The sequence below is a fragment of the Lampris incognitus genome, chromosome 10 (assembly GCF_029633865.1).
Source record: "Lampris incognitus isolate fLamInc1 chromosome 10, fLamInc1.hap2, whole genome shotgun sequence".
In the NCBI taxonomy this organism is placed as follows: Eukaryota; Metazoa; Chordata; class Actinopteri; order Lampriformes; family Lampridae; genus Lampris; species Lampris incognitus.
This window is the reverse complement of record NC_079220.1, coordinates 839492-861692: the sequence shown is the minus strand read 5'-3', so window position 1 is coordinate 861692 and position 22201 is coordinate 839492. Positions and strand designations below refer to the sequence as shown.

The window sequence follows — 22201 nt, the reverse complement described above, 5'->3', positions numbered from 1 at the left end:
ATAACAGTCCGTACACGGGACAGTAGTGTGTTGTGTAGTGTAGTGTGTAGTATAGAGTGTTGTGTAGTGTAGTGTGTAGCGTAGTGTATCGTTTAGTGTAGTGTGTAGTATAGTGTGTTTTGTAGTGTAGTGTGTTGTGTAGTGTAGTGCATATTTTAGTGTGTAGTGTAGTGTATAGTGTAGTTTAGTGTGTTGTGTAGTGTATAGTTTAGTGTAGTGTGTTGCGTAGTGTAGTGTGTAGTGTAGTGTGTTGCGTAGTGTAGTGTGTAGTGTAGTGTGTTGTTTAGTGTAGTGTATAGTGTAGTGTGTAGTATAGCGTGTTGTGTAGTGTAGTGTGTTGTGTAGTGTAGTACATATTTTAGTGTGTAGTGTATAGTGTAGTGTGTAGTGTAGTGTGTAGTCTAGTGTGTTGTGTAGTGCATATTTTAGTGTGTAGTGTATAGTGTAATGTGTTGTGTAGTGTAGTGTGTAGTCTAGTGTGTAGTGTAGTGTATAGTGTAGTGTGTAGTGTTGTATAGTGTAGTGTGTAGTATAGTGTGTTGTGTAGTCTAGTGTATAGTTTAGTGTGTAGTGTGTTGTGTTGTGTAGTGTGGTGTAGTGTATTATTTAGTGTATAGTTTAGTGTGTAGTGTAGTGTGTAGTCTAGTGTGTTGTGTAGTGCATATTTTAGTGTGTAGTGTGTTGTGTAGTGTATTGTGTAGTGTAGTGTAGTGTGTTGTGTAGTGTAGTGTGTAGAGTAGTGTATAGTGTAGTGTGTAGTCTAGTGTGTTGTGTAGTGCATATTTTAGTGTGTAGTGTATAGTGGAATGTGTTGTGTTGTGTAGTGTATAGTGTAGTGTGTTGTGTAGTGTGTAGTGTATTGTATAGTGTAGTGTAGTGTGTTGTGTTGTGTAGTGTATAGTGTAGTGTGTTGTGTTGTGTAGTGTATAGTGTAGTGTGTTGTGTAGTGTAGTGTGTTGTGTAGTGTAGTGTGTAGTGTATTGTAGTGTGTAGTGTTGTGTAGTGTAGTGTGTAGTGTAGTGTATAGTGTAGTGTAGTGTGTTGTGTAGTGTGTAGTGTATTGTATAGTGTAGTGTAGTGTGTTGTGTTGTGTTGTGTAGTGTATAGTGTAGTGTGTTGTGTTGTGTTGTGTAGTGTATAGTGTATTGTATAGTGTAGTGTAGTGTGTTGTGTAGTGTAGTGTGTAGTGTATTGTAGTGTGTAGTGTTGTGTAGTGTAGTGTGTAGTGTAGTGTATAGTGTAGTGTAGTGTGTTGTGTAGTGTATTGTGTAGTGTAGTGTAGTGTAGTGTAGTGTAGTGTGTTGTGTAGTGTATAGGACCATGAGGGATGTCCGCAGCAGCAGCCATGGTGGCTCCTCCGCCGGGCTCAGGGCAGAAGACTCTGACATCCAGGCTGTTTGGGAGAGGCCTGGTGCCCCACCATTGGGGGCGTCCAGAGGGGAACATTTCAATTGGCTGAGCTTCCCTAACTCCAGAGGTCCCAGGATTCAGGACGTTGTTGACTACCTGTCCTGTGACTCTGAGGAGTAATGGGCTTGGGGGGGGGGGGTGACAAAGTGGGGGAGAACACAACCATATGCCCCATCCTCATCTCAGTTGGTACAGGTGGGGGCTTCCCTGCCACAGTGGTGCAGCCTGAACTCAGGTGCTGCTGATCCCCTCCAGCAGGATTTCAGCAGTAGCTGTAGAGACGTTTGGGGCTGTAGGATGTCAGGGTGGACATGTGTGCACAAGATGTTCCAGTTGTTGTGGGTTGAGTTTTGTTCGTTATTTGTTAATTTAAAGCTCAATTATTGTGAGTTGAGTTTGTTTAGTTCATGTGTCGCTACACCTGTCAGTAAATGGTTTTATTGTGTAGGAAGTGTGTTGAGTCGTCCTGCTACACTCAGGCTTCCCACAACCCCCACACATGTCCTCTTCCATATTCAGCGTCCTTCTCCCAGTATACCCAGCATCTCTCCTCCATACATGTCCAAACCATCTCCATCTTGTCTCTCTGGCTTTGTCTCCAAACCGTCCAACCTGAGCTGTCCCTTTTAATATACTCCTTCCTAATCCTGTCCTTCTTCAAGCAGACACAGCCAGACAGACAGACAAGCAGACAGGCAGACACACAGACAGACACACAGACAGACAGACAGACAGACAGCCAGACAGGCAGACAGACAAGCAGACAGGCAGACACACAGGCAGACACACAGACAGACTCACAGACAGACAGACACACAGACACACAGACAGACACACAGACAGACAGACACACAGACAGACAGACAGCCAGACAGGCAGACAGACAAGCAGACAGGCAGACACACAGACAGACACACAGACAGACACACAGACAGACAGACAGACAGACAGACAGACAGGCAGACAGGCAGACAGACAAGCAGACAGGCAGACACATAGACAGACACACAGACAGACACACAGACAGACAGACAGACAGGCAGCCAGACAGACAGCCAGACAGACAGACACACAGACAGACACACAGACAGACACACAGACAGACAGGCAGCCAGACAGACAAGCAGACAGACAGACAGACAGACAGGCAGGCAGCCAGACAGACAGAAAGACAGACAAGCAGACAGGCAGATACTAACACACAGAGACAGGCAAACACAGAGACAGCCAGACAAACAAGCAGACACAGAGAGACAGATAGAAAGACAGACAGACCATCAGGCAGACAGCTAGCCAGACAGACAGGCAGGCAGGCAGGCAGACAGACAGACAGACAGACAGACAGAGAGTAATAATGTTGGCTATGTCCTGTGTTCGTGTGAACACGCAAAAAAGCTGCTTGTTGTCTCCAGCTATTGAAGATCAGATGAAGTAAAAGTAGATTTCTGAGTTGTTTGTGTTTGAGCTGCATTCCTTTACAGGAAGTTATGTTCTTACATGACTTCCTGTACAGTAAGGTCACACAACCTGACGGCTGAATAAACGGTTGGTGGTTTCAAACTGTTAGAAGAGAGTAATCTTGTTTTGTCATGCAGACTCGTGGCTTCTCCAGAAGCTTCAGGTTATGGTAGATCTTCTGAGATGTTCTCGGTTTGAGTCCTGCTGAGATGTTCTCAGTCTGAGTCCTGCTGGTTTCATAGTTTGGTTTGATTAAATCTTACATGTTCTGTTTGTTATACACTTTGAATTGAAACTATTTATCTTATATGTGATGTGGAGCAGCCTGCCTTTTGAGGGTCTAAGACCTGAACATCTGAGGAAGAGGAGGACGAAGAAGAGGAGACTTGGAGAAGCAGGAGGAAGAATAGAGGAACATGTGAACTTTGATACAAACTGCAAATGAAGTGAGAGACCAACAGACGTTATCTGTCAGATCAATACTCTGCTGTGTGCAAACATGTGACTACCTCATCCTGTGTGTGTGTGTGTGTGTGTGTGTGTGTGTGTGTGTGTGTGTGTGTGTGTGTGTGTGTGTGTGTGTGTGTGTGTGTGTGTGTGTGTGTGTGTGTGTGTGTGTGTGTTTGAGAGAGAGAGAGGTTATCAGCTTGCAGCTAGTTTTTTTTTTAACAGTAAGGTTACTGCATTCCGTTTGAGGTCATCACAGTTACAGGAAATACTGCCCCTACACACACACACACACACACACACACACACACACACACACACACACACACACACACACACACACACACACACACACACACACACACACACACACACACACAATAAGAGCAGACCAGACAGAGGAACTAGAAGATGGAAAGGGAAAGCAGAAAAACAGAGCAGAAAGCCGGACAGAGACAGCTCTACTGACAGCTCTACTGACAGCTCTGCTGACAGCTCTGCTGACAGCTCTACTGACAGCTCTGCTGACAGCTCTACTGACAGCTCTACTGACAGCTCTACTGACAGCTCTGCTGACAGCTCTGCTGACAGCTCTGCTGACAGCTCTACTGACAGCTCTGCTGACAGCTCTGCTGACAGCTCTACTGACAGCTCTGCTGACAGCTCTGCTGACAGCTCTACTGACAGCTCTACTGACAGCTCTGCTGACAGCTCTACTGACAGCTCTGCTGACAGCTCTGCTGACAGCTCTACTGACAGCTCTGCTGACAGCTCTACTGACACAGACAGACAGGGAGACGGGCCAGCAGGCAGGCAGGAGAAGAGAGGACGTGGAGGAGTTATGAAGGTCTGGCGCTGGACTGTGTTGGTGCTGCTGGGTTGTGTGCAGCGTTCAGGTCAGTAACTTGTCTCTTCTTCTCTGTCGTCTGTGATGTGATGTTGGACCTCATATCTTCCAGGCTGTTGGAGGCTGAACCGTAAGGTGGCTTTGGGTTAATTGACCGACCATGCGATACATACAACACAAATTGTAATGACTTGTTCCACGATGTGTGTTGTGTAGATCAGGGGTTCTCCACCTTTTGTAACTCAAGGCCCACTTGAGTATGTGTCAAGACAGTCGGGGCCCACATACCGAAACAAATGTAAAACCTTATAAAATAAATAAATAAAGGGGTCTTCTGACCTGTGAACGATTGCTCTGTCACTGCCAGCTGCAATGATTGAATTAAATATTCTACTTGCCCTCAGTGAGATACTTGGGGCTGCTTCTGAGAAATGATCAGATCAAGCCGGGGTGGGGTAGGTGAGAGGCTGATTCACAGAGTAGCATTCAAAGTGACTTGCAGGCTGTTCCTGGCCTTTGATTTTGTGACAGTCACAGTGGAAACCCTGACTCACACAGGTACGTGGTGGTGAAAGGCAACAGAAGTGTGATTGCCCGTTGTGACAGAGAGGAATATTCACTGGCAGCCAATATCCAGAATGAAGCAAGGTCAACTTGTGTGAGCTGAAGCTTCAGGCTGCTGTCAGCTGATAGTTCCAGCAGCTGGTTGTCCAACACAGTGGACAGGGCTATGTCTTCAGATGCAGGATCCACTGAGAACGGGTCTAAAACCCAAAGATTTCCATTCCGGGGGTCTTCTGGGAAGTAATCTGAAAATTTATTTGACAACCGAGTTAAATGCTGGGTGACAACACTGGAAATGTGAACAGGAGAAGAACCTTCCAAAGTTTCACCCAGGAGTGGGAACACATCCATTCGTCCCTCTTTGACTCTCCTGCTCCAAAGGATGAGTTTTTTCTTGAACCCCTCAATTTTGTCTGAAACCAAAAACACGGTGCTGTTTCTTCCTTGCATTGACATATTCGGCTGGTTCAACTGATCAGATATGTCTGATAAAGAGGCTAGTTTTGCACAAAAGTCATCATCGATGTAATGCTCTGTCAGAGGCAGAGTTGTAAAAACCCGGTCCAGAAAGTAAAAGTCCAAACCATGTATTTGCTCCACTTATGCACTACACCAGCAGATTCTAGTCAATGCCACTCCCCAACTAGGTAGGGAAAACTAGTTCATGAAATCAGCTGGTTTAGTAACATGGTTGGAGCAAATACACGGTTTGGAGATTTACTTTCTGGACCTGGTTTATACACCTCTGGTCAGAGGGGACTGCTTCTCATCAAGAAAAGCATGCACTTCTTTCCTCAGTTCGAACAGGCAATGAAGCACATGTCCTCTTGAAAGCCACCTTACTTCACTGTGATACAAGAGCTGCACGTGATCTGCAGCCATCCTCTCACACAGAGCAGCAAAACATCTCGAGCTGACTGCCTTTTTTTAATATAGTTGACAGTTTTCACAGCCACATTCATGACGTCATGCAGCTCTGGTGACGTCTTTTGTAGCCAGATTTTCCCGATATAAGAAACAACACTTTGCCTCTGGTGCCCTCTCCTGGATTTGCTTGACAACACCACGATGTAGTCCTGTCATTGACGCAGCGCCGTCCGTGCAGACGCCGATACAATGTTTCCAATCGTCCTATTTGGGCAGTACCTCCGATGCCCACTGGGTGGTGCTCTGCGGCCCACCGGTTGAGAATGGTTAGTGTAGACTCTATAGGACCATGTACAGTAGATACTTGTACATACAGTAGATACTTGTACATACAGTAGATACATGTACATACAGTAGATATGCGTACATACAGTAGATACTTGTACATACAGTAGATACATGTACATACAGTAGATATGCGTACATACAGTAGATGCGAATACATACAGTAGATACGTGTACATACAGTAGATACATGTACATACCCCGTCTCAGTAAGAAACAAAGAAATGTAAATGGTAGGCTGTTATAGTGTCATTCGCTGAAGATGATTTGTTGGCGAGAGATCGGATATTGAGGAAGGCAAGCTTGCTGAGATAACAGGAGCCCTTGTGGTCGTCTGAGGTTGTCGTGGAATAGTTAACAAATTAGACTGGTTTACCCCGTAATCGATACCGGAATAGACAACAGCACCGGATTACATTTGAGAGGTGGTTTAGTAGGTCCTCCTAGCCACAAGGGGGAGGTAGTGTGGTTTGTAGGGATGGAGCAGTTTGTTGGTGGTGACCGGTATTGACCAGGTGAGGACGTGTGGTGGGGAATAGTCCATCAGAGGGACAGTTGCCGATTGTGTAAGACAAACTGTCAGTTAAAATGCGTGACCCCGGGCCATTTGGGGGAATACCATCTCGACGGAAGAAAGCACGGCGAGTCCAGAAGAGATTAAAATGGTCAACAAAAGCTATTTTCCGGGTTGCACAGGTTGAGTGAGACCAGCTGTGGAGGCTGAATGGGCGGCTGAGCCACGCCACGCCACGGTTAAGTGGGGGAGGGGGGCACCAGAGACGCAGAGCCGCTGGTGTTGAACCGAGAGGGAGTCGAGAAGTTTGCTGAAGGGGCGTTTGAGTATTTCTGGACTGGATACGCCATTACAGCCAACGTGAAGGACGACATCACGGCCGAGTGGATGAGCAGCTGAGATGCTGGGGATGTTCTCCATGGTGTCGGTCACCTTCGCGCCAGGACAACAGAGTTGCCGCAGAGTTTCTCTCTGTGTTTCTCACAGTCGAGTCACCAGTGATAAGCGTGGTCGGACGGGGGGGGGGGCCTCACCCGTGGTGACGGCAGGGATGGAGAAGGACGGACGGAGGGGGGGCAGGAGCGCTCCGTGACGCTGGGGTAAATGCGGTGTGGACCGGCGAGCCCTGTTTGGGAGGAGTGCTCGGGTTTGGCTGGCGGAGGGACCGCTGGGGATAGCGGCCTGTGTGGGACCGGGATCGGGGCTCCTCAGCCAAAAGAAGTGGAAAGTCGTGCAGATGGGAAATATATGTAGTGTGGCGAACCCCGAGCTAGACTGTCGGGACAGGGGCTGTTGTCAGGGTTACTAGAGAGGGAAGCTGCCATTGGGTGGGGGGCACGCGCTGTCGCGGGGATAGCCAGCATGACCCGGGAGCGTAGGCAGTTGTTATCTGGAGTCCTACAAGACGTGAGTCGAGCTGCTCCTCCCGTCCATGGCGGGACCCGCCAGGTTACAGCCACGAGCAAATCCCTATACCAGCAGAGAGCCAGAGAGACCGGGAGTGGTCAGCTAGACCCCCTTTCGTCGCTGAACACCAAAAGGGTGAGTCTACAAACATCAAGTTAACGTTACGCTACCGAGCGTCAGGACTGCGGGTTAGCATAGCGCGGCCGCTATTGCTAGCCGCTATTGCTAGCCGCTATTGCTAGCCGCTATTGCTAGCCGCTATTGCTAGCCGCTATTGCTAGCCGCTATTGCTAGCCGCTATTGCTAGCTAACAGTAGCTAACGGCCACCCGGTCTGTCGCGGCATCGTGTATTCGCCCACGCCGCACGTCAGCACTGAGGTGTAAATAGCAGCCCGCCACAGTATTCTTCAGCTGGATGTCAAAGCTAGGTGGTGCACGAGAGGAGCGCCTCCCTGTCCTGCGACGAGCTCCGACCAGGGTCCAGGGCCCGTGATGGGACGGGGTAGAGCTGACCGGGACCTTAGGTTTAGCCCCGAGGCGGACCCAGGGCTCATTGGCTCGATGACCGGAGGAGGGACTACAGCAGCTGCAGGGCAGACAGCGGTGGCAGCAGGCTCGGTGACCGAAGGAGAAGCAGAACCAGCAGCGGTGTCGGTGTGTACTGGACCAAGAATGACGGTGTCCATATACTGCTCATTTAAAAAAAAAATATATATATATATATATCAACACGGATACAGGATATATTACGCTCCTCATTAGTTGAGCACTTAGTATAGTAAGAGAGATGAAGAAAGTAGACAGGAGTACAAGGAGATGCAGCGTAAAGCAAAGAGAGAGGTGGCAAAGGCAAAGGAAAAGGCGTATGGTGAGTTGTATGACAGATTAGACACTAAGGAAGGAGAAAAGGACTTGTACCGATTGGCTAGACAGAGGGACCAAGCTGCAAAGGATGTGCAGCAAGTTAGGGCGATCAAGGATAGAGATGGAAATGTGCTGACAAGCGAGGAGAGTGTGCTAAGAAGGTGGAAGGAATACTTTGAGGGGCTGATGAATGAAGAAAATGAGAGAGAGAGAGAAGGTTGGATGATGTAGGGATAGTGAATCAGGAAGTTCAGCGGATTAGCAAGGAGGAAGTGAGGGCAGCTATGAAGAGGATGAAGAGTGGAAAGGCAGTTGGTCCTGATGACATACCTGTGGAGGCATGGAGATGTTTAGGAGAGATGGCAGTGGAGTTTTTAACTAGATTGTTTAACACAATCCTGGAAAGTGAGAGGATGCCTGAGGAGTGGAGAAGAAGCATACTGGTACCGATTTTCAAGAACAAGGGCGATGTGCAGAACTGTAACAACTACAGAGGTATAAAGTTGATCAGCCACAGCATGAAGATTTGGGAAAGAGTAATAGAAGCTAGGTTAAGAGGAGAGGTGACGATCAGCGAGCAGCAGTATGGTTTCATGTCACGAAAGAGCACCACAGATGCGATGTTTGCTTTGAGAATGTTGATTGAGAAGTATAGAGAAGGCCAGAAAGAGTTGCATTGTGTCTTTGTAGATTTAGAGAAAGCTTATGACAGAGTGCCGAGAGAGGAGGTGTGGTATTGTATGAGGAAGTCAGGAGTTGCAGAGAAGTATGTAGGAGTGGTGCAGGATACGTATGAGGGAAGTGTGACAATGGTGAGGTGTGCGGTTGGAATGACAGATGGGTTCAAGGTGGAGGTGGGATTACATCAAGGATCGGCTCTTAGCCCTTTCTTGTTTGCAATGGTGATGGACAGGTTGACGGACAAGATCAGGCAGGAGTCTCCATGGACGATGATGTTCGCGGATGACATTGTGATCTGTAGCGAGAGTAGGGTGCAGGTTGAGGAGAGCCTGGAGAGGTGGAGGTATGCACTGGAGAGAAGAGGAATGAAAGTCAGTAGGAGCAAGACGGAATACCTATGCGTGAATGAGAGAGAGGACAGTGGAATGGTCAGGATGCAAGGAGTGGAGGTGACAAAGACATCTGAGTTTAAATACTTGGGGTCAACTGTCCAAAGTAACGGGGAGTGCAGTAGAGAGGTGAAAAAGAGAGTGCAGGCAGGTTGGAGTGGGTGGAGAAGAGTGTCAGGAGTGATTTGCGACAGAAGGGTATCAGCAAGAGTTAAAGGGAAAGTTTACAAGATGGTTGTGAGACCAGCTATGTTATATGGTTTGGAGACAGTGGCACTGACGAAAAGACAGGAGGCGGAGCTGGAGGTGGCAGAGTTGAAGATGCTAAGATTTTCACTGGGAGTAACGAAGAAGGACAGGATTAGGAACGATTATATTAGAGGGACCGCTCAGGTTGGACGGTTTGGAGACAAAGCAAGAGAGGCAAGATTGAGATGGCTTGGACATGTGTGGAGGAGAGATGCTGAGTATATTGGGAGAAGGATGCTGAATATGGAGCTGCCAGGGAAGAGGAGAAGAGGAAGGCCAAAGAGGAGGTTTATGGATGTAGTGAGGGAAGACATGCAGGTGGCTGGTGTGACAGAGGAAGACGCAGAAGACAGGAAGAAATGGAAAGGGATGATCCGCTGTGGCGACCCCTAACGGGAGCAGCCGAAAGTAGTAGTAGTAATTAGTTGAGCACTTAGAACACCATTAACGGTTTCGGAAAAAACGCTATATATATATATATATATATATATATATACCTTCACCCAAAACGAGTAAAACACAAGTTAATACAAAGATCGTATATACACAAGATGTATTCAAATGTGAGGCTCCACCCTAGATGACGACACTATTTGGTGCTCTATAGTGTCCCTTGGCAAGATTTTCTGTGGTTCGGTGGCACAGCGTAGCTGAGGCGGCCGCAGAAGAATCCTGTTGCTTTTTGCCGGAACCGCTGCCGAGTTGACTGAGCGGAGCCGCCATGGTAATTTGCCCTTTCTGGGTACTGACAGCTGGGTAGACTGTGCCGGGGGATTTGAATTCAGAGTTACCTCCTCCTCGCCTTTGCCTAAAGAGGCATCAACCCACAAGGCAGCAGGTGGATTTGAAATCAGAGTTCCCTTCTCCTATCCCAATGTGTTGGCTGGACTGGGCACCATGGGAAGTACAAACCCCGATTCCAATGAAGTTGGGACGTTGTGTAAAACGTAAATAAAAACAGAATACAATGATTTGCCAATCCTTTTCGACCTATATTCAGTTGAATACACTACAAAGACAAGATGTTTAATGTTCAAACTGATAAACTTTATTGTTTTTTTGCAAATATTCACTCATGTTGAATTTGATGCCTGCAACACGCTCCAAAGAAGCTGGGACAGGGGCATGTTCACCACTGTGTTACACCACCTTTCCTTTTAACAACACTCAATAAGCATTTGGGAACTGAGGACACTAATTGTTGAAGCTTTGTAGGTGGAATTCTTTCCCATTCTTGCTTGATGTACGACTTCAGTTGCTCAACAGTCCGGGGTCTCCGTTGTCGTATTTTGCGCTTCATAATGCGCCACACCTTTTCAATGGGAGACAGGTCTGGACTGCAGGCAGGCCAGTCTAGTACCCGCACTCTTTTACTACGAAGCCCCGCTGATTTAACACGTGTAGAATGTGGCTTGGCATTGTCTTGCTGATATAAGCAGGAACATCCCTGAAAAAGACGTCGCTTGGATGGCAGCATATGTTGCTCCAAAACCTGTATGTACCTTTCAGCATTAATGGTGCCTTCACAGATGTGCAAGTTACCCATGATGCCATGGGCACTAACACCCCCCATACCAGCACAGATGCTGGCTTTTGAACTTTGCGCTGATAACAATCTGGACGGTCCTTTTCCTCTTTAGCCCGGAGGACATGACGTCCATGATTTCCAAAAACAATTTGAAATGTGGACTCGTCAGACCACAGCACACTTGTCCACTTTGTGTCAGTCCATCTCAGAGGAGCTCGGGCCCAGAGAAGCCGGCGGCGTTTCTGGGTGGTGTTGATATGTGGCTTTTGCTTTGCATTGTAGAGTTTTAACTTGCAATTGTAGATGTAGCGACGAACTGTGTTAACTGACGATGGTTTTCCCAAGTGTTCCTGAGCCCATGTGGTAATATCCTTTACAGAATGATGTCGGTTTTTAATACTGTGCCGCTTGAGGGGTCGAAGGTCACGGGCATTCACTGTTGGTTTTCGGCCTTGCCGCTTACGTGCAGAGATTTCTCCGGATTCTCTGAATCGTTTGATGTTATTATGGGCTGTAGATGATGAAATCCCTAAATTCCTTGCAACTGTACGTTGAGAAACGTTGTTCTTAAACTGTTGGACTGTTTGCTCACGCAGTTGTTCACAAAGTGGTGAACCTCGCCCCATCCTTGCTTGTGAACGACTGAGCCTTTTGGGGATGCTCCTTTTATACCCAATCATGACACTCACCTGTTTCCAGTTAACCTGTTCACCTGTGGAATGTTTGAACATTAAATATCTTGTCTTTGTAGTGTATTCAATTGAATATAGGTCAAAAAGGATTTGCAAATCATTGTGTTCTGTTTTTATTCACGTTTTACACAACGCCCCAACTTCATTGGAATTGGGGTTTGTACCATACAGGCATGCAGGAGAACCAGATCTGTCAGTAGGGACTTCGTCCTTAGCCAAAGGGCCGTTGCTGAGGTAAGGTGCTACCCCTCTACAGCCTGCGGTTGCAGTTTACCGTCTTACCCAGGACATTTTTATACTGCTCAACCTCTTGGATTTTGTACAGTGTAGACATTTGTCCCTCCAGTTCCACAATTTTCTGAATGAGACGGGCACAGCTGCCACAGTCTGGTGGAGAGGTGATGGATGTATATCTGGGAAAAAGAAATAAAAGGAGGCCAGCACAGGGCTAAAAGGGCAGAATAATAGTTAAGCGACCAGTTGGAGTGACCAGAAGGAGCAGTCTCTGAACTCCAGGACTGTTTTGACAACACAGACTGGAGTATTTTTGCACATTCAGCTACCCATGGCTCCCATATAGACATTAATGAACAGACATCTGCCATACTAGCTTACATTAACTTTTGCACTGAGTGTCACAACAAAAAAATCAATCTGCACCTTTCCAAACCAGAAACCCTGGATAACCAGTGAGGTCCAGCAGCTGCTGAAAGTCCGGGATGCAGCGTTCAAGTCAGGTAACTGCAAGGCCTACAGCGCAGCCAGATCCAACCTCAAAAAGGGCATCAAAACAGCCAAACATAAATATTCCCTACGAATAGAGGACCACTTTCACAATAACTCCGACCCCCGGCGAATGTGGCAAGGCATCAGTCTATCACAGACTACAAAATCTCCCAATAGCGGTCCCACTGTCCATGATGCCTCCCTGCCAGACAAGCTAAATCATTTCTATGCCTGCTTCGACAAGGACAATACTGACTCAGCCACAAAAAATCCCCAGCCACCCAGAAAACCAGGTGCTCACTCTATCGATCGCAGAGATCAGAAAATCACTGTGCAGAGTGAACATGCTTTAAGACCACCTCTATCATTCCTGTCCCCAAGAAACCAACATCCACATGTCTGAATGACTACCGACCCATAGCACTCACCCCCATTTGCCATGAAGTGCTTTGAGAGACTGGTTCTGGCTCACATCAAAAACATTATCCCCCCCACATTCGACCCACATCAGTTCACCTACCGTCCCAAAATGTCTACTGAGGATGCCATTGCCACTGCTCTGCGCTTTGCTCTGACCCACCTTGAATTTAACAACACATTCATCTGGATGCTGTTTATAGATTACAGCTCTGCCTTCAACACTATCATCTCTGCCAAACTAACCACCAAACTCCTCTCCTTTGGCCTTAACCTCTTCCTCTGTAACTGGACCCTGGACTTCCTGACCAACAGACCTCAGTCTGTTAGGTTAGGTGACCACACCTCCTCCACCCTGACCCTCAGCACAGGTGCCCCTCAAGGCTGTGTTCTGAGCCCCCTCCTTTTCTCCCTCTTTACCCACGACTGCCTGCCAACTCACCCTTCAAATGTTATAGTTAAGTTTGCAGATGACACCACAGTCATTGGCCGTATCACCAACAATGATGAGACGGCCTACAGGGACAAGATTCAGCACCTCACATCATGATGTACTACCAACAATCTTGTCCTTAATGTGCAGAAGACAAAGGAGCTGATTGTGGACTTCAGGAGGTCTAGAAGCTGCAGCCACTCCTCCATACACATCAATGGGGTGGAAGTGGAGCGTGTTTCTGGCTTTAAATTCCTTGGAGTCCACATCAGCGAGGAGCTTATTTGGACATTAAACATCCAGGCTCTTGTGAAAAAGGCCCAACAATGCCTGCATTTCCTAAGGAGGCTGAGGAGCGCCCGTCTACCCCCCAAAATTCTCACCAACTTCTACCACTGCACCATAGAGAGCGTCCTGACCAGCTGCATCTCAGTGTGGTATGGCAACGGCACATCAGTAGACCAGAAAGCTCTGCAGCGGGTCGTCAAGTGGCCCAGCATATCACCGGTACCCAGCTCCCAGCCATACAAGACATTTATCACAAACGCTGCCTTCGAAGGGGTCTGAGCATCAGCAGAGACCCTACCCACCCCAACCATGGACTGTTCTCCCCCCTGCGCTCTGGGAGGCGTCACAGGAGCCTCAGAGCCCGCATGGAGCCTCAGAGCCTGCACTATCAGGCTCAAATCAGCTTCTTTCCACAAGCTGTTGCCCACCTGAACCTGGCCACCCATTGAATGTCTGTTGATATTTTTAAATATTTTGTACTCTTACTCTTTTTTAACTTATTTTAGCTTATACTATGTTTGCTGTGTTTGTGTGTGTCTGTCTTGCACTGTTTGGTGAAGCCACAGCCCTCATTTCATTTTTAACATGTGCCTGCACATTGTTGTTTTTAATGACAAATTGAATTGAATTGAGTTGTGGTGGCTAGCAGCAGCTAGCAGGGAGGACACTGGCACTTACTGACACCCAGGGGCTCCAGTCCGGAGCCCACAGCGTTGATCTGATATTAGCACAGGTGACCCACACGAAAGGCATCAACGCAACAAGTGGACCCGCTGCGGAAATTCGGCTTCAGTTAGTAGTTGTGGCTTCTAGAGGCTCAGTAACCGGTGTTCCGTTTGGCTGACGCTAGTTAGCTCCCATACGCATCTCAGCTTTTCCGACACTCCCGCCACCCACCGAAGGTCCGATGATTGAAATGTCATTTTTTACCTTGTTAAAAATATATAGGTAAAACAACCAGGATCTAAAAATGTAGTATACAATTGTGACTAAAAACTAGATAAAATGTAAATTTATGACTGAGCTTCTACAACGCCGATGGCCCTAGCCGATGCATGCGCAGAGTGGAAGCTTGGAGATTGGAGCGGACTTCAATGGGCATGTTCGTGAAAGGAACAGAGGTGATGAGGAGGTGATGGGTAGGTACGGTGTCAAGGAGAGAAATGTGGAAGGACAGATGGTGGTGGATTTTACAAAAAGGATGGAAAGATGGCTGTGGTGAATACATATTTCAAGAAGAGGGAGGAACACAGGGTGATGTATAAGAGTGGAGGAAAGTGCACACAGGTGGACTATATCTTATGTAGGAGGCGCGATCTAAAAGGGATTGGAGACTGCAAGGTGGTGACGGGAGGACGTAGATAAACCGCATCGAATTGTGGTCTGTAGGATGACTTTGGAGACCAAGAAGAGGTGGGGAGTGAAGGCAGAGCCAAGGATCAAATAGTGGGAGTTGAAGAAGGAAGGCTGCTGTGTGGAGTTCAGGCAGGAGTTAAGACAGACACTGGGTGGTAGTGAAGAGTTGCCGGATGGCTGGGCAACCACTGCAGAAATACTGAGGGAGACAACTCGGAAGATACTTGGTGTGTCATCTGGACAGAGGAAGGAGGTCAAGGAGACTTGGTGGTGGAATGAGGAGGTACAGCAAAGTATACAGAGGAAAAGGTTGGCAAAGAAGAAGTGGGATAGTCACAGATGAAGAAAGTAGACAGGAGTACAAGGACATGCAGCGTAAAGTGAAGAGAGAGGTGGCAAAGGCAAAGGCATATGGTGAGTTATGTGAGAGGTTAGACACTAAGGAAGGAGAAAAGGATTTGTACCGATTGGCTAGACAGAGGGACCGAGCTGGGAAGGATGCGGAGCAGGTTAGGGCGATCAAGGATAGAGATGGAAATGTGCTGACAAGGTCATTTAGTTAGTGATTGTGTATCTATAGCGTTAGTGGTTGTGTATCTATAGGGTTAGTGGTTGTGTAGACATAGGCTTAATGGTTGTATAGCCATAGGGTTAATGGTTGTTTAACCATAGGGTTAGTGGTTGTGTATCCATAGGTTTAGTGATTGTGTAACCATAGGGTTAGTGGTTGTGTATCTATAAGGTTAGTGGTTGTGTAACCATAGCGTAAGTGGTTCTGTATCCATGGGGTTTGTGGTTGTGTATCCATAGGGTTGGTGGTTGTGTATCCATAGGGTTGGTGGTTGTGTAACCATAGCGTTAGTGGTTGTGTATCCATAGGGTTAGTGGTTGTGTATTGATAGGTTTAGAGGTTGTATATCCATAGGGTTAATGGTTGTTTAACCATAGGGTTAGTGGTTGTGTGTCCATAGGGTTAGTGGTTGTGTAACCATAGGGTTAGTGGTTGTGTAACCATAGGGTTAGTGGTTGTGTACTGATAGGGATAGAGGTTGTGTATCCATAGGGTTAGTGGTTGTGTAACCATAGCATTAGTGGTTGTGTAACCATAGCGTTAGCGGTTGTGTATCCATAGGGTCAGTGGTTGTGTAACCATTGCGTTAGTGGTTGTGTATCCATTGGGTTAGTGGTTGTGTAACCATAGGGTTAGTGGTTGTGTATCTATAAGGTTAGTGGTTGTATAACCATAGCGTAGGTGGTTCTGTATCCATAGGGTTAGTGGTTGTGTATCCATAGGGTTAGTGGTTGTGTAACCATAGTGTTAGTGGTTGTGTAATGGTAGGGTTAGAGGTTGTGTATCCACAGGGTTAGTGGTTGTGTATCCATAGGGTTTGTGGTTGTGTATCCATAGGGTTAGTGGTTGTGTAACCATAGGGTTAGTGGTTGTGTATCCATAGGGTTAGTGGTTGTGTAACCATAGGGTTAGTGGTTGTGTAACCATAGGGTTTGTGGTTGTGTAACCATAGGGTTAGTGGTTGTGTATCCATAGGGTTAGTGGTTGTGTAACCATAGCGTTAGTGGTTGTGTATCCATAGGGTTAGTGGTTGTGTAACCATAGGGATTAGTGGTACTGTATCCATAGGGTTAGTGGTTGTGTAATGATAGGGTTAGAGGTTGTGTATCCATAGGGTTAGAGATTGTGTATCAGTAGGTTTGATGGTTGTGTAATGATAGGGTTAGTGGTTGTGTAATGATAGCGTTAGTGGTTGTGTATCCATAGGGTTATTGGTTGTGTAACCATGGAGTTAATGGTTGTGTATCCATAGGGTTAGTGGTTGTCTATCCATAGGGTTAGTGGTTATAAAACCATAGGGTTAGTGGTTGTGTAACCATAGGGTTAGGTGTTGTGTAATGATAGGGTTAGAGGTTGTGTATCCATAGGGTTACTGGTTGTGTAATGATAGGGTTAGACGTTGTGTATCCATAGGGTTAGTGGTTGTGTATCCATAGGGGTTAGTGGTTGTGTATCCATAGGGGTTAGTGGTTGTGAACCATAAGGTTAGTGGTTGTGTAACCGTAGGATTAGTGGTTGTGTTTCCATAGGGTCAGTGGTTGTGTATCCATGATGTTATTTGTTGTGTAACCATAGGGTTTGTGGTTGTGTATCCTTAGGGTTAGTGGTTGTGTAACCATAGTGTTAGTGGTTGTGTAATGGTAGGTTTGAGGTTGTGTATCCATAGGGTTTGTAGTTGTGTATCCATAGGGTTAGTGGTTGTGTAACCATAGGGTTAGTGGTTTTGTAACCATAGGGTTAGTGGTTATGTAACCATAGGGTTTGTGGTTGTGTATCCATAGGGTTAGTGGTTGTGTACTGATAGGGTTAGAGGTTGTGTATTCATAGGGTTAGTGGTTGTGTAACCATAGCGTTAGTGGTTGTGTAACCATAGCGTTAGTGGTTGTGTATCCATAGGGTTAGTGGTTGTGTAACCATTGCGTTAGTGGTTGTGTATCCATAGGGTTAGTGGTTGTGTAACAATAGGGTTAGTGGTTGTGTAACCATAGGGTTAGTGGTTGTGTAATGATAGGGTTAGAGGTTGTGTATCGATAGGGTTAGAGATTGTGTATCAGTAGGTTTGATGGTTGTGTAATGATAGGGTTAGTGGTTGTGTAATGATAGCGTTAGTGGTTGTGTATCCATAGGGTTAGTGGTTGTGTATCCATAGGGTTAGTGGTTGTGTAACCATTGCGTTAGTGGTTGTGTATCCATAGGGTTAGTGGTTGTGTAACCATAGGGTTAGTGGTTATGTAACCATAGGGTTTGTGGTTGTGTATCCATAGGGTTAGTGGTTGTGTAACCATAGGGTTAGTGGTTGTGTACTGATAGGGTTAGAGGTTGTGTATCCATAAGGTTAGTGGTTGTGTAACCATAGTGTTAGTGGTTGTGTAACCATAGTGTTAGCGGTTGTGTATCCATAGGGTTAGCGGTTGTGTAACCATTGCGTTAGTGGTTGTGTATCCATAGGGTTAGTGGTTGTGTAACCATAGGGATTAGTGGTAGTGTATCCATAGGTTTAGTGGTTGTAAAACCTTAGGGTTAGTGGTTATAAAACCATAGGGTTAGTGGTTGTGTAACCATAGGGTTAGGTGTTGTTTAATGATAGGGTTAGATGTTGTGTATCCTTAGGGTTAGTGGTTGTGTATTGATAGGGTTAGACGTTGTGTATCCATAGGGTTAGTGGTTGTGTATCCATAGGGTTTAGTAGTTGTGTAACCATAGGGTTTGTGGTTGTGTATCCATAGGGTTAGTGGTAGTGTAACCATAGGGTTAGTGGTTGTGTATCCATAGGTTTAGTGGTTGTGTAATGGTAGGGTTAGAGGTTGTGTATCCATAGGGTTAGTGGTTGTCTATCCATAGGGTTAGAGGTTGTGTATCCATAGGGTTAGAGGTTGTGTATCCTTAGGGTTAGAGGTTGCAAAACCATAGGGTTAGTGGTTGTGTAATGATAGGGTTATAGGTTGTATATCCATAGGGTTAATGGTTGTGTAATGATAGGGTTAGTGGTTGTGTAATGATAGGGTTAGTGGTTGTAAATCCATAGGGTTAGTGGTTGTGTAATGATAGGGTTAGTGGTTGTGTATCGATAGGGTTAGAGGTTGTGTATCCATAGGGTTAGAGGTTGTAAAACCATAGGGGTAGTGGTTGTGTATCCATGGGGGTTAGAGGTTTTATATCCATAGGGTTAGTGGTTGTGTATCCATAGGGTTAGAGGTTGTGTATCCATAGGGTTAGTGGTTGTGTACTGATAGGGTTAGTGGTTGTGTATCCATAGGGTTAGAGGTTGTGTATCCATAGGGTTAGAGGTTGTAAAACCATAGGGTTACTGGTTGTGTATCCATAGGGTTAGAGGTTGTATATCCATAGGGTTAGTGGTTGTGTAATGATAGGGTTAGTGGTTGTGTATCCATAGGGTTAGTGGTTGTGTAATGATAGGGTTTGAGGTTGTATATCCATAGGGTTAGTGATTGTTTAATGATAGGGTTAGTGGTTGTGTAATGATAGGGTTAGTGGTTGTGTATCCATAGGGTTAGTGGTTGTGTATCCATAGGGTTAGAGGTTGTATATCCATAGGGGATAGTGGTTGTGTAATGATAGGGTTAGTGGTTGTGTATCCATAGGGTTAGTGGTTGTGTAATGATAGGGTTTGAGGTTGTATATCCATAGGGTTAGTGGTTGTTTAATGATAGGGTTAGTGGTTGTGTATCCATAGGGTTAGTGGTTGTGTATCCATAGGGTTAGAGGTTGTATATCCATAGGGTTAGTGGTTGTGTAATGATAGGGTTAGTGGTTGTGTATCCATAGGGTTAGTGGTTGTGTAATGATAGGGTTAGAGGTTGTAAAACCATAGGGTTAGTGGTTGTGTATCCATAGGGTTAGAGGTTGTATATCCATAGGGTTAGTGGTTGTGTATCCATAGTGGTTGTGTCAGGAAGGGCGTCTGATGTAACACTTTGTTAAGTCATTATTAGGCTTAACGAGGCCGTACTGGATCAGTCGAGACCCAGGTTAACGCTGACCAGCATGGGTGCAGCGCCCTCACGGGTACCGATGGGAACTGCACATGTGGTGTGGCGACCCTTGAGAAAGGGGGACCAGCTGGAAGAAGAAGTGTGTTGTTATTGTTATGACAGTGTGTTATTTGTAGGTCATCAGCTGTATGACAGTGAACAGCAGTGGTTTGAATCACTCCATGATTGAGCTGATCTCTGATGTCCTCGTCAGTGATTGTGAGAAAACCCAAACTCACAACCAAGCAGCTCCTTTCCATGTGGTCCTTAGTGAAGTGGACTTTGTGGATTCTACCTGTTAAAGGGTTATAGGGAGTTGTTGCTTGTGCCATGTGAGAGTGTATAGACAGGATGTTGTGTTGCTGGAAAGCCCCTGAGTTCATGGGTAATTTGTGGTGTTGGCTACACAAATAAAACGGACTTGACTTCATTCCCATGTATAACAGCAGACTATTGGATCACTTCATTCTTTTGATCACTAGAACCATGTCATGATGTCCCACTCCTCATTAGTTGAGCACTTCTATCAACACCATCAACGGTTTCCAGAAAAAAACACTATATATACTATATATATACTATATACACTACCGTTCAAAAGTTTGGGATCACCCAAACAATTTTGTGTTTTCCATGAAAAGTCACACTTATTCACCACCATATGTTGTGAAATGAATAGAAAATAGAGTCAAGACATTGACAAGGTTAGAAATAATGATTTGTATTTGAAATAAGATTTTTTTTACATCAAACTTTGCTTTCGTCAAAGAATCCTCCATTTGCAGCAATTACAGCATTGCAGACCTTTGGCATTCTAGCTGTTAATTTGTTGAGGTAATCTGGAGAAATTGCACCCCACGCTTCCAGAAGCAGCTCCCACAAGTTGGATTGGTTGGATGGGCACTTCTTGCGTACCATACGGTCAAGCTGCTCCCACAACAGCTCAATGGGGTTCAGATCTGGTGACTGCGCTGGCCACTCCATTACCGATAGAATACCAGCTGCCTGCTTCTGCTCTAAATAGTTCTTGCACAATTTGGAGGTGTGTTTAGGGTCATTGTCCTGTTGTAGGATGAAATTGGCTCCAATCAAGCGCTGTCCACTGGGTATGGCATGGCGTTGCAAAATGGAGTGATAGCCTTCCTTATTCAGAATCCCTTTTACCCTGTACAAATCTCCCACCTTACCAGCACCAAAGCAACCCCAAACCATCACATTACCTCCACCATGCTTAAGAGATGGCGTCAGGCATTCTTCCAGCATCTTTTCATTTGTTCTGCGTCTCAAAAACGTTCTTCTTTGTGATTCAAACACCTCAAACTTGGATTCATCCGTCCACAACACTTTTTTCCAGTCTTCCTCTGTCCAATGTCTGTGTTCTTTTGCCCATCTTAATCTTTTTCTTTTATTGGTCAGTCTCAGATATGGCTTTTTCTTTGCCACTCTGCCCTGAAGCCCAGAATCCCGCAGCCGCCTCTTCACTGTAGATGTTGACACTGGTGTTTTGCGGGTACTATTTAATGAAGATGCCAGTTGGGGACCTGTGAGGCGTCTGTTTCTCAAACTAGAGACTCTAATGTACTTATCTTCTTGCTCAGTTGTGCAACGCGGCCTCCCACTTCTTTTTCTACTCTGGTTAGAGCCTGTTTGTGCTGTCCTCTGAAGGGAGTAGTACACACCGGTGTAGGAAATCTTCAATTTCTTAGCAATTTCTCGCATGGAATAGCCTTCATTTCTAAGAACAAGAAAAGACTGTCGAGTTTCAGATGAAAGTTCTCTTTTTCTGGCCATTTTGAGCGTTTAATTGACCCCACAAATGTGATGCTCCAGAAACTCAATCTGCTCAAAGGAAGGTCAGTGTTGTAGCTTCTGTAACGAGCTAAACTGTTTTCGGATGTGTGAACATGATTGCACAAGGGTTTTCTAATCATCAATTAGCCTTCTGAGCCAATGAGCAAACACATTGTACCATTAGAACACTGGAGTGATAGTTGCTTGAAATGGGCCTCTATACACCTATGTAGATATTGCACCAAAAACCAGACATTTGCAGCTAGAATAGTCATTTACCACATTAGCAATGTATAGAGTGTATTTCTTTAAAGTTAAGACTAGTTTAAAGTTATCTTCATTGAAAAGTACAGTGCTTTTCCTTCAAAAATATGGACATTTCAATGTGATCCCAAACTTTTGAACGGTAGTGTATATAGTATATATACACACACACACACATGTACATATACACACATACATACATACATATATACATAAACACACACACGCACACACACACACACACACACACACACACACACACACACACACACACACACACACACACACACACACACACACACATACATACTATATATATACCCCTCTCACCCTTTTTGGGGTGGTGTGTGTCTTCCTCAAGCTCAGGTCCTCTACCAGAGGTCTGGGAGAATGAGGGCTCTGTGCAGTATCTTAGCTGTTCCTAGGACCACACTCTTCTGGACAGAGACCTCGGATGTCGTTCCTGGAATCTGCTGGAGTCACTCTCCTAGTTTGGAGGTCACAGCCCCTAGTGCTGCTATTTCCCCTTGGTCTACTGTGGATTTCACCTTCCTCATCTGATCTAGTTCTTCCCTCAGCCCTTGGTATTCCTCTAGCTTCT

The 22201-nt window shown here is 46.0% G+C and overlaps 1 protein-coding gene across 1 annotated transcript in view; it reads left to right on the top strand.

Moving 5' to 3' along the window:
• Nucleotides 1-3677: 3677 nt before the first annotated feature.
• LOC130119665 (properdin-like) overlaps nucleotides 3678-22201 on the top strand; it is a 56412-nt gene continuing 37888 nt past the window's right edge. Inside the window, exon 1 of the mRNA XM_056288244.1 lies at nucleotides 3678-4211. Within this exon, the coding sequence (XP_056144219.1) occupies nucleotides 4157-4211 (55 nt within the window). The 5' untranslated portion in view covers nucleotides 3678-4156. The remainder of the gene's footprint in view (nucleotides 4212-22201) is intronic.